This window comes from Nothoprocta perdicaria, unplaced genomic scaffold, assembly GCF_003342845.1.
Source record: "Nothoprocta perdicaria isolate Ctin4 unplaced genomic scaffold, notPer1 scaffold_246, whole genome shotgun sequence".
Classification (NCBI taxonomy): domain Eukaryota; kingdom Metazoa; phylum Chordata; class Aves; order Tinamiformes; family Tinamidae; genus Nothoprocta; species Nothoprocta perdicaria.
The window spans coordinates 561366-574271 of NW_020455473.1; the positions used below are offsets into that span (position 1 = coordinate 561366).

General features: G+C 34.2%; 1 protein-coding gene across 3 annotated transcripts in view; it reads left to right on the plus strand.

Annotated features, from left to right (window-relative positions):
- PCDH17 (protocadherin 17) overlaps nucleotides 1-12906 on the plus strand; it is an 87368-nt gene that overhangs the window by 25817 nt on the left and 48645 nt on the right. For all 3 annotated transcript variants that reach the window (XM_026039924.1, XM_026039925.1, XM_026039926.1), the window contains exons 2-3: nucleotides 1410-1468; nucleotides 1632-1804. In XM_026039924.1, coding sequence (XP_025895709.1) covers nucleotides 1410-1468; nucleotides 1632-1804 — 232 coding nt within the window. The remainder of the gene's footprint in view (nucleotides 1-1409; nucleotides 1469-1631; nucleotides 1805-12906) is intronic.

Below are 12906 nucleotides of genomic sequence, written 5' to 3' on the forward strand. Positions count from 1 at the left end.
GTGAATGATGTGAACTCCACAGCTTAAATTAGGAACTACTTCAAAATGCGTGTAACAGAAAGTGTGTTATGATTCTAACTTTGTTTCGAAAGATTTAACCAGCAGTAGGAATAAAACCCATGTAAATTTGCTCCATAATTGCGGAATATAAGATAATCATTTATCGTCTGACCCTTCCCTATARTACGCAGGTTATCCATGGTATTCAAACAACTCTGCTTTGCATATATGTTAATATAGAATGTTAATTAAGATTGGCATGTAGCCACCTATTAGAAGAAAAAAAAAAAGAAAAAGAAAAAAGAGAGGTAAAGAATGAAGATGGGAGCAGAGGGGAAAAAAAAAAAGACTATACATTTATATAAACACTTGTTGTGCAACAGTAAACCTTATCTTGGACCTTCTGCTCCATTAATTGAGTGCTACTTATACATTAGGTGCCATTGCAAAACTCAGAGCCTCTGCAAAGCATAATGGCGTGATATGAAGTGATGCAGAAAACAGTAGGAGCTCTGTCGCTAGGTCAGCTGCAAGAAGTGACGTGTATGAATGTACAGTATATGGAGTTTTGTGAAAGATTCAGTCTCTCTCTTTCTCCCAAAGAACTTTAGCTGATGACACAAGGGGAATTCAGTTCCCCTTGGCAGAACTCCATGTTGGGCTGGATGCTGTAAATACTTCTGCTTCTACAGTTACTTAGCTCATGCAGCTAAAAATATACTCACGGCAGACTTAATAGAACTATCTTCTTTTAAAAACTACTTGTCTACAACAATCATTTAATTGTTCTTGTTTGCATGTGGTTCGTATTGCTCAGATACAGCTATTAATACTGATGAAAATCAAAGAGAGAAAAAAAGATTTTTTAAACAAAATAACGCTTTTCCAGTAGTGTTAAAAAAAAAAGAGCTTGTAAACCACAGGCATTCTTAATTTTGTTGTTGTTTTTGTGTTTCAAAAATAATATAGCAATATATGAAATTGCATTACAGCAGTAAGCCTCAGAATCCCAGCAGATGATGTAATTATGATTAAAAATTAGTATTATTGAATAATTCACTTTTGTAATATGCAAAAGTATTTTTTTCTCTCATTTTCAATAACCATCAGTCTTAATATCTAACTAATGAAAAAACATAAACAGTGTCATCTGTCAGGTTGCTAACAGAGAATGCCACTTACTGGAGCCTCATTGTTTACTTTAGCAGGTAATTTGTGGACCGGAATCATTTAATTGTTCTGAGCACATAATTACATGCCAGCATTTTCCAATTTAATTAAAATGTACAAATCTGAAGATTAAGGGAATTTTTGAATTATTAATCATTTCTCCTCTAGGAAATCTTGTTGCTCTGCAGGAGATTTGTCCAGTGTACAACTATACGTATTTTTTTCCTTCTCTTTCACAGACAGACAATTTTCCCGCAGAGCCCAATTACATGGGCAGCAGGCAGCAGTTTGTTCAAAGGTAAGGCCTATTAAATAACTTTCTCAGCTTCCCCATTTGCATTCTTGTCAAAATTGCTTTGCCAGAGAGTACAATTCAACTTAGAACAAGTAAATACAACTCTATCTTTCTTTTTTCTCTTTCTCTCTCTCTCTCTCTTTTTTTTTTTATATATGTATTTCAGTAGCTCCACGTTCAAGGATCCAGAAAGAGCCAGCTTGAGGGACAGCGGGCATGGGGACAGTGATCAGGCTGACAGTGACCAAGACACTAACAAAGGCTCCTGCTGTGACATGTCTGTTAGGGAGGCACTCAAGATGAAAACTGCTTCAACTAAAAGCCAGCCACTTGAACAAGGTGAGTGAAGCCTCCCATGCTTGCAGAGTGTAAAGTTTAAGCAATCATTATAAACCTATTAGTATTGCAGTGGTAGTTTATCAGGGCAGAAAAGCCCTCTGATAATACTATCAGAGAAAACAGTAAATCTTGCAGCTAGCCCAGAGCAAAGAATGTTCAGTATCTTTCAGAAAAATAGAGGGAAAAATGAAATGAAAGTGCAAGTATCTTTTTTTTTTTTTTTTAAATCCAAAAAATAACACTTTTGTAAAATGATTGTAATATACTTAAATTTCACTGTCTTGGCCTGTTATATATTATATAGTCTTTCTGCCAAAGTTGGATTGGAAAACTCGAACTAGACAGGATGCTGTTTTTTTCTTTATACAATTTGGAGACAAGAAAAAGGCACAACACTTGGGATATCAGGCAACAGTAAAAATGGACAGGAGATGTTTTCATTTCACAGCAATTTGTAAAGTTGATTTCATGATTAATGGTAATATGAGAAGTGTCAAATAATAGTGTAATCTGATTTTCAGTATAATTTCATTCACACCTTATGAAGGAATCAGAAATAATCATCTGTAAAATAGTTAAATGGCTTACGTGAATGGCAACAYTCTCTACAGTCATTCATTCTATCAAATAAGCATGTTTATTTCCTCAAAGTCTGTGTCCAATTCTTTTTGTTTTCTAGATGTGTTAATTATGAGATCTTTTATTTCAAAAAAAGTACATTTCTTAAAAGCTAGATATAAACCAAACACTCTAGCATTGCATGGGTGATCTTTTTTTGTTTTGTTTGCTTGTTTGTTTCCAGACTGCAAGCCATAAGGAAGTGCACCACTGAATTATTTTTGTTTTGTGTATTTGCTATTATTTTCAATTGCTGCATGGGAGATGATTCAATGTTAAAGACATTGAAAAAAATGAGTAAGTCAGTCAGATTTAATGAAAATTTATGTTTATAATCGAGCAGAAATACTTCGTAAGGTTTCTATTAATTGTTGATTAGTTGAACTAGATTTTACCTCTAGCTTGGTCTGGTCGGTAGTGCAATCATCAGGAAATACATGCTCTATTTCATATTTCTGATCAAGTTGCAATTGAATTTTTCTTTTTTTCTAGACAGAATGTTTAGAATGCTGCAGCATTAATTTATTCTGTATATATTGGAGAGTTGACCTCACATGAGTTGTTTTCAAACTCATAAATGCCAGAAAGATTATTTTTTCCTGACCTTTTACCACAGCCACACTTTGCTTCTAATTGGACATTGATCTGTATAAAGATGCTATACTAAACTTTGTTGTTGTTGTTGTTGTTGCTTTTTAGTAACTGTCTATGGATATAAGTTTCTCGGTTTAGTATCAGAAAAAAAAAAACCAAAATCTCTGGATTGCTACATGCTTGTATAAAAAGCAAAGAATTTTAAAATTTTAAAGTTGGATTAGGACAATTTTTTAGTACTTCAAATGAAACAGATTTTTCTTTTTTTTTAATAGAAAAGACCTGTAGACTTTTCATTCATTCAGGGTTCATAGTATTGTAGCTGGAGTTCATAGTATTGCAGATTGTGCAATGGCGTCATGCCTGCTCCTGGTCAAAATATGAAAACTTTAGTAGGCAGATCAAGTCAACCATTCCTGTTTTTCTTTTTTTTTTCTTTTTTTCTTTTTTTTTTTCCCATTATATTTTTGTTATAATGCAAAGAGCTATTTGGAGGTTTGCACTTGTCATCATATTCGGATGAGGTGTCCTATTCATCAAAAAACAACAGATGCAATTGGCTTATATTAATTCCTCAGATTGTTATTATACAGATATTGAGCTGTGAATGTTAAATACTGTCAATGAACTGCAGCATCAGGTTCTTATATGCTTTTTCTTAGTGAAAAAATACAATAATTTAGTGTATAAGGATAATCTTTTTTTTTTTTTCCTTTTTTTTCCCCAAATGAAATCACAAATGGTAATGATATCCATTTGTTTAGTTTTCTGAATTCTTCCATTTCAAGTGTGTGGGAAGACCATTCATGTATTATGAATACTGAACCTGCAATAAAGACCTTCTGGGGTTACAGATCGTTGCAATGATGAATGTGGTGCAATGTGGTGTTCCCAGTGAAATCAGCAATTGCTTGTCTGATTAGGGAACTGAAGCCTGATGTAACTTTTCTCCTTTAAAAGCAGATAAACAAAATTGCTTTCTCTGATCATGAGTCAGGCTGAGGGAGGTTTAGAAACAAGGTGCGTGATTAGGATAGGTACAGGATTGCATTTTCTTAGAGAAAAAATAATTTCAAAAAAAGGAGATGGAAAGCTTGCCAGAAACTATAGTCTGTAGCAGGGCTTGAAGCAAAATCAAAAGTTCCAATTCTGTCATCATCTGCTTCATGTCAGACAGGACTCATTATTTTGTGCCAAATTTTCAGGGTGGTTCATTGTTTTTGAATGCTATTTAAAGTACTGCAACTTTTGTTGTTAGAAAGGTGATAGTTAGGAGAGGACAGAAAATCTTCTGATATTTTTGAAAAATGATCAGGATGTAGCTGTAGAGCCAGGATCTTGAGTTCAGCTTCCTAAATTAAAAAGTGAGTTTAGTCTGAGTATGAAATTTTCTGTATCTAATTCCAAACTATTTTCACAGTCCAGTTCTATCCATGGCAGTAATAAGAATGCTAGCATTATTTAAACTACAGTTTTAAGCAACTTGAGTCTAGACAACTTGAAAATTAAGTGATAGTCAAAAATTCTGTCTGTAGCACTGCAGCAGCTGCACCAGCAACCAAAAAGCAGGATTTTTTTAAAAGAATTTCTTGTAGACAAGACATCTGATTTCTCTCTGTAAGGACCAAATCCATTTTATGATTTGCATTAAAACAGTAAAAACTGCAGAATGAAGCTTCTGCTACTACAATAAGTCTATTATTAAAAGCTTTAGTTGAAAGAAAGAAACCTCCAGATAGCAAGTTTTGTCTGGTCCTGGTCTTAAACACTAACACAAAAGGGAAAGATTGTAAATCAACTACGTCTGTAAAATGCTAATGAAAACTCCATAGTTGCATTTGRTGGAAAGAACAGACTGGGGTCTGGGGAGGCAGAGAAGAGATTTGAAAAGCTATTGGGACAGTAAGTCTTGTGTTAAAATAAGTATGTCCCCTTTTAGTTATCTCAACCATATATCCTTCAGCTGTAAATTTCAATCCACTTTATGCATAAAAAATATCTAGCTGTCTCTTAAGCTTACTTATGCTATCTGATTCAGCTGTATTACTAAGCAGCTTCTTCTATATGCCTTCTGCTCTTTCAATAGAATGGTTTTAGCTAAATTTATTTTGTTTATCTCTCTTTTCTTTTTTATTATGTCGCTGAGACTTTAACCCTGTCACTAGTTAGCACAGTCAGAGTTTGCCCTACTTCTTACAAGTATTATAAGAATTAATAGTTTTGATTACCTCTGTCAGGTAACTCCCAAATTCCTTTTTGTTCCACATGAAATAGCACATAGTATTCACAGTGCATATTCAGATAACTGAGCAATCTTTTTGTTTGCTATAGTTTAAACATAGCAGCAATAATTTTATGCCTTGGAGAGATATCCAGGGCTGAAAATGATATCGCAAGCCATAAATGATATCTACAAATGTACTACAATGAGAGGTGCACTCTATCCTCTTCTTAGTGAGAAAGTTTACTTTATTGTATTATACAGAGATGGATTTTTTTATTATTATTATTTCTTTTTAGATATTTGTAAATCATTATCTTATTTCCCCAGGTTTTTTTCTTCCTTTTTTTTTTTTTTTTTTTTAATTTTGTGCTGTCTGTGTTTTCTTTTATTTTAACATAAAGTTACATTTTCATGTCATTGTTAGAAATATCCAAGGACTGAATTCAGTAGCTTAATTGCTTAGTGTTACGTTGCACTGAAAGGTTGGCTTGCCATTCACGCCTGCATCCCATAGAGGGAGGGCATTTCTTCATGTGCTGTTGCCTCATCAACAGTAGCACAGATCCTGAGAATAAAGGGAAAAATGGAGGTGCTTCCTTGGAGAAAAAGAGTAAAGAGTCAGTGTTGGTGTCAGAGCTTTCACTAAGATACCAGCCTTACCCATCAGGTTTCTCTGTAGAAGACCATGGTTTTAATCTAAGATATAGATAAGCAGTATAAAAGGACTGGAATAAATTTCACAGAATCACACAGAATCACAGAATGTTCAAGGTGGGAAGGGACSTCTACAGATCATCTAGTCTAACCTTCCTGCTCCAGCATGGGGCACAGGGTGGCGTCCAGGCGGGTTTTGAAGACCTCCAGAGAAGGAGACTCCACAATCTCTCTGGGCAGCCTCTTCCAGGGCTCTGTCACCCTCACAGGAAACAAGTTCCTCCTCACATGRAGATGGAACTTCCTGTTTTTCAACTTATACCCATTTCCCCTTGTCCTGTCCCTGGCCACCACTGAGAAGAGTTTGGCCCCTTCCTCCCTACATTCTCCCCTCAGGTACTTATACACGTTAATCATATCGCCTCTCAGCCTTCTCTTCTCCAAGCTGAACAGGAGAAGAGAAGGCTGAGAGGGGATCTGATTAATAAATTTTCAGGAAAAAATACTAAATAATAAATCCCACTGAAAAATATAATACTTCTTTCTTCATCATAATGACAAAAATACATATGCATCACAACTGATGCAGTCCACCATGCAACTGCATCAGTGTTCTGAGGTCTCCATGAATGTTGTTAACATGCTTGTACATGGAATGAGTTTCCAGTAACTTATATGTTTATAGTCTCAGTTTATTTGCACATTAGATGCTTGAAATCTACTATCCCACATTATCCATTGGCAGCAGAATAGAAATTATCAGAAGTTTTCTTGTCTATCCACTTACTTCCTTGATATAATTCTTGAGATCTTTAGGATAATTAAAATCCATTCTGTTTAACAGAGTGAGAATCAGTCTCAACTGAGCAGTGCAGAAAGTTCATCAGGCAAATTTCTGCTGTTTGACATGATCACCAATGCTTTCCATGCCAGTGGGGATAATGGGTTCTTTCATAAGCACATCCGTTTAATGAGATAATGAAACTTGAAGAATGTGGAGAAATATCTCCTTTCAGTGTTTTCAGAGATGGTGATGTTCTCTGCTGAGACATCGAATGAGGCTGGGAGTCTCTCCAGAGCTGGCAAAACCTGAGGAGTATTTTCTTCAAAATTGCTTTCTCCCATCTTTTCACTCCTTGCTCCTCCTCCCCCGACCCTGCTGCACCTTGGACAAAGCATCTCCCATCACACTCTCTCTGTGCCCAAAATAGGAACAACTGTCACTGTTATTCTGACAGCTTTTGTGCTGCTCACCTTTCTCTGACACCATCTAGGAATCTCTATTTTCAAGGCCTTCATCCATTCCAACTTGGTTGCCCCTAACATAACCAGGTAAGACACTGTCTTGTTGTATGTCAGGTCTTGCACATACATCCCCATTCTTCACTTTTACCTCCAGATCAAGTACAACAGCAGCTTACCTATACTGAGCACTTATTTCCTTGACTTATTCTAACTTTGTATTTGTTTCTAGAGCTATAAATTCTGGAAACAGTCAGACAAAGCCCACAAGAAATTAGGTTTCCACCCCCCACTTCATTCTGTTATCTAGTCTGTCAACTCATTCTGATTAACCAAATGTGTTACAGAAACCTGCAGATATTCAATTTTTTTTTTTTTGACTCGTTATAATACTGGGAATTTTAATTTGTGACTGAAAACTTCATAATTAGAATTGTAGATTTTTATGAAGAAAAGGGCCATACTCATATTAGTTTATTAGTTTTGTCTCCACTCCAGTACATTCAACAATTCATTATGACATTTAGACTAGCATCAGCAGTTCCTTCCTACTTTTCGTCTGTGAGTATATTGCTCAATAAACGAGTAATTCTGAATTTGAGAAAATTAGCAGCATTGTTATTGATCTCATCGTTCTTCTGAAGTCTATTGTGAATGAGAATATTGAAGCTTCTATTGGTATGTAACCTTCAAATGAATATATTGCACTTCTAGTTAGATGAGTAATCAGAAAAAAATCTTGTAGTCACCTTGGTCTTAATATTTGTATCAATAAACATTCCTTTAAAGCTCATCTAATTGCAACTAGAAAAAAATAAGTTTTTCTGCAGACTTTCTTGGTTTAACTGAGATAGGTGTTACAAATACACGGGCCTCCAATGTTCTGCAATGTCTTTTTTTGCAGAGACCAGAATAATATTCTGTCTTTGAACATAAGTTAATGACCTAAACAGATGAATGCCTGTCATACAGATGGTTGTCCAAATCCATTGTATAATTCGATCAATATATAACACCTAGCAACAGATATATCATAAATCATTGGGTGAGAAAGATTGAGGCAAAGTAAACACTAAGCTTGTCCAGCTACCAAATTTTATTACTCAGAGGATCAAAGTTTTCTTTTTTCTCTCTCTCTGAAATGCCTATATGTTGAATATCTTTTTGTTTATACACTTTATTTTTAGATTGCATGCTAGTCTACCATTTTATTGGCTTCATTCTTTATATATCAGTAATTTCAATGTTGAATTTAGGTTGTTGAATGACTCTCTGGAGTATCTGGTTAAATGATAATCTGGAGTACTTAGGAACAGAGAAAAATTTCTTTTGGTGCCTCTTCTTTACTGACGAGGGAGTTTCCATGCATGGCTTCTCTCCATGGGGTACTCTGTGCCCATACGGACAGCTTAGGAGCTCAGGCAAAGCCAGCTGGATGAGGAAAGTCTGAAGAAATAGGTGCTTGTCTTACAATAAGTCAAAAAGGGATAGATTAGCTTAATATCTCTACTATTTACTTCATTGACAAAAAATGGAAAATGAATGCAAACATTTTGGCAGTTGAAGGGCCAATGAATATATTTTGTGTAGAGCCTATTATTGCCACCTATTATTTCTGATTATCTTATCTTTTTTAACTGGAGTTGAGTTTAACCATATATATATATATATATGTATATATAAAATCAGGTGCATGTTTTATCATTTTTCAGATTATTATCATGATGTATCTAGCAGCAGTGAAATTTGGTGAATAGGATGTTCTACATTTAATTGATACACTTAGTTATGAATTAGGGCAAAATTCTATAACTGACAAAACATAAAGAACTTCCTGTGTCTATGAATGTACAAAAATCTCATTGAGACACAATRATTGATTATATATATTCAGCTCCACTTCATCTAGGCATGATTTGGTGTGTATGCCGCACTTTTTTTTTAGGTAACTTCATTTTTCCTCATTATTTCTTCTTGTTTTATAATAACACTTTAAATCAATTGTTGTATTTTGTCCATATTTTTGCCCTGTATCTTGTGTTTTCATAGACTATACAAAGCATCACCACCAGATATATAGACACATATCTTATTAATTCCTGAAAAGGTTTAAACTTGACCAGTATAAGTATTAATAATTTTTTGAGGTGATTTCCTTAGTGTGCTTATTCATAAATTAATTCATTATTATGCATTAAGTACTTCAAGATGATTAGCTTGTGGTAACTGTAAGCCTGAAATGTAGGAGTAAAATTGTAACATTTGGRTGCTGTAGCTGTTCGTGCGTTTTTTTTCATTCTGTGCTGTAGAGGCAACAAAGCAGAATATCCCTCCCTTTTCACTAGTCTAAGCCTCAGTACTGGCTTTCTGCACTCTCTGTTTTGAAACTGCTTTTCCTGGGGCTGAGCTCAGTCTTTGTACTGCAGTTTGTTCTTGGAAGTCTTAGAATCCATAAGTTATCTTTTTGCTTTATTCCCACAAGAAGAGCAAGAGAAGAACTTGCCGTTCTCTGCAAGATGAGGTGCTTCTATGTCAAAAGCATTATCTTCAGCTAACAATTGTTCTTTTCAGACTCTTTTTATAAATTGAAAGAAAAGTGGGGGCATAGAAAGATCAACAACTTTGGAAACGAGGAAACCAGAAAATAGATAGTTTTCATTGTTTCAGGCTTCATGCATTTCTCTGGGTTATAAATGGATGTTCTCTGACTGTGCTTACTTTTGTTAATGAAAAAATTACGGCATATATTCATATACTGGAGGAATATTTAGTATCAGCAAACTATTCTATGTATAAAGCCAACAAAATATATAGATATGTTAAATATTAGTAAAGTTTTCACATATTCTTCCAGTCACATGGAAGGAATTTATTGCAAAGCTAATGCATGTTAGTTGAAAACCTGAATTTGAATTTTACTTAATAATGAATTTCTGTCCATGTGGGCAAAAAATAAACAAACATATTAACAGAAATGTCTTAAGTAAGAGTTGGGAGTGAATTACTCCATCTAGCAATGCTTAAATAATATTATCTATATTGTGTTTTTCTGGAACAAGGAGCATCTTCTAATTTCTGTGCACAAAATTCCAGTCCATCCTAGACTTTTTCAGTGTCCTGTTCTCCTATCACTTTCCTTGTATGTCTTCATTTACACAGAAAAGGAAGTGGGAACTTAAATAGGGCCAGAGTTACAGTACACTTTAGTTAGTTGCACAACTCCAACTTCCAATTTATGGGGATATTTTCAAGGAAGGTCTAGACAAATTCAAAAGCAACAGGAAAGAAGAGTAACAGAAAGAGGACTATAATATCTATAACATCTATAATAAGAGGTCTATGAAATGTGTTCTGTAGGTGAAATTTTAAAAAATTTTGTTGGTTTAGAATTGATATTTATTTACAAGAATAAAGACTGATAGTATACCATAAAAGCCTTTGTTTATATAAAAAGCTGTTAAAAATGGGATAATTATTTTTTTCTTCTGTCTATATTTRTGGTAAGCATAGCATAAAGTGTATGTTTAATTTGCAGGGAGAGCTATTTAGGTTAAATATGAGGAAGAATTTTATTATAAAAATAGTTAAGTGCAGGAACAAGGTACCTATGTAGGTTATAGAATGCTCTGTCATGTAGGTTTTTTAGGTTTGTTTGTTTGAAGAAAAGATTAAATACATGTCTGTCTGTGATAATCCAGTTTTATTTTAACCTATTAGGTCCAGTGAAGCCTTCCTTTTTATGATGCTAATTAAAGGCGACAATGAGCTGTACTGTCCAGTCCAGAGTWAAAAATGTACTGAAAAGGAATATTTATTTCCACCTTTCCTACAGGCTTTTGTCTGTGAACATAATCTTTTATGGGAAGAATTAAACATATTGGAGAATTGCATAAGAAATAGAGCTTATGTAGGGTTTTGTGACAAAAATCCATAGTATATCATACCAGAACTTAACATCTAAAATGACTTTGTTCAGACAGAGCTGCAATATGATTAACTAATTATTGCTCAGAGAAGCTTTTATCTCATCCCTGTAGACATCTACTGCCCATCCTTATTTCCAGTATGGAGAACAGCTGGTTTCCAGTTCCTACTGCTGCTTTCTTCTKTTCCAGCTGCTGCACTTAAATAACCTCCCTTCCCCAAGTGGCTTTCATATGGCACGAACGGGACTTAATGCACCTCCGTGCATAGGGAACTTTTGATTCATATTTTATCATRTTTCAGTTCTTTCTACAGGGAACTCTGCATGTATAACAGATGTTCCCTCGCTGCTACCTTTTCCTGAAGGTGACATGCCCCTTTTTGTATTTTATCTCTAATATATATATGGAACTGGTAGTGCCTATGTAGTGCTAAAAAATATTGCTCCATGGCTTCTCCATGCTACATTTAATTCCACCTGCTTTCCTCTACAAAGTAGAGTGGAGAGAAACGTGCCCAGYGTAAGAGTCATACCGTGGCAAGAGAAAAAACAAAACAAAAAAAAATCATTTAAAATAAGTAAATRTATTTGTTAAATTTAATACCAAATTGTGCTAGCTCTATGTATAAATCTCATATAAATCAGTGAGGATGTTAATGTGAGTAAAGTTTCTATAATCTTTCATCTTTTAATATTTTCCGTAGGGTATACTTATATACACCAGTAATATGGTTAAAGACAGTATTTCAAAAGATTAAGCTTTTTTTAAAAAAGTGTGCAGTTAATAATATATAGTACCAAATATATAATTTACATATATATGTCTATATATCTGTATATACARTATATTACTGTATTGTTGCAGTAGCTGTTTAAAAATGAGGGATGTGCACTATAGATTTTTCTAAAGTATTTTGCAACTTAATTATTTTGAATGGTGTTTTGAATTACATTATTCATACAATATTTTACCATCTGACCCCATTTTAGCTTGAACAAACAAAGGAAGCTTTTATAGGTAAACTGAACAAACCCATTTTTGTATATGAAAAACACAATTTAGGCTGCACATTGCACACAATCCAAATAATCTTAAAAGCTCTGACTCAAGTGCACAGAACAAGAAAAACAGAAACACAAATGGAACTAAGTCTAATTGATGCAGCAATAAGATTTCTCTAGCACTTTTGTAGTCTGTGTGGCCACTGGAAATGGCTATTGAATGCGTGTGTATGTGTGCTATTGAATACTAGCAGTCCTAAACTTTATGTGCTGTATTAGCTTTAGTATGTGGCATTTCTTTTCTACTGTCTGGGTCTAAAGTGCTTAGGTAGCTTGATTTGAACTGAAGGTTCTGCCCCTCATTCTCATGTTATTATGTAGTTGTAAGCAAAGTTCACATAAAAGGAACCTACTTTGGTCTACCTATGTATCCAAAATTGCTTTTTCTAATTTAAGGAAGAAATAACTTTTTTTTTTTCTGCTGAGTTACAAAAAATTCATGCTTCACATTCATGATCATCACGGACACTGTGAGCCTCACAACCCTTTAAAGCAATATTCTACTTACAGTAGAAATTTTGCACATGCAATGTGGCAAATGGTATGATGTGATTCTAATAGTGAGCCATTTTTGGCCAGGTGGTCCTAAAAAGGACTAATATTTTCTCTACGATAAAAACTGCAAAACATTCTATGAAAATAGTTTATATTAGTTTTTAATCTGATTTCTTTTTATATAGTTGGCAAATATATTCAAGAAAGTCAAATTAAAATGATTTTATTGAAATATTTGTAACATTTGTGTCAAGCTAATAAGACCTTTAGTATTAGTCATAAAACAGA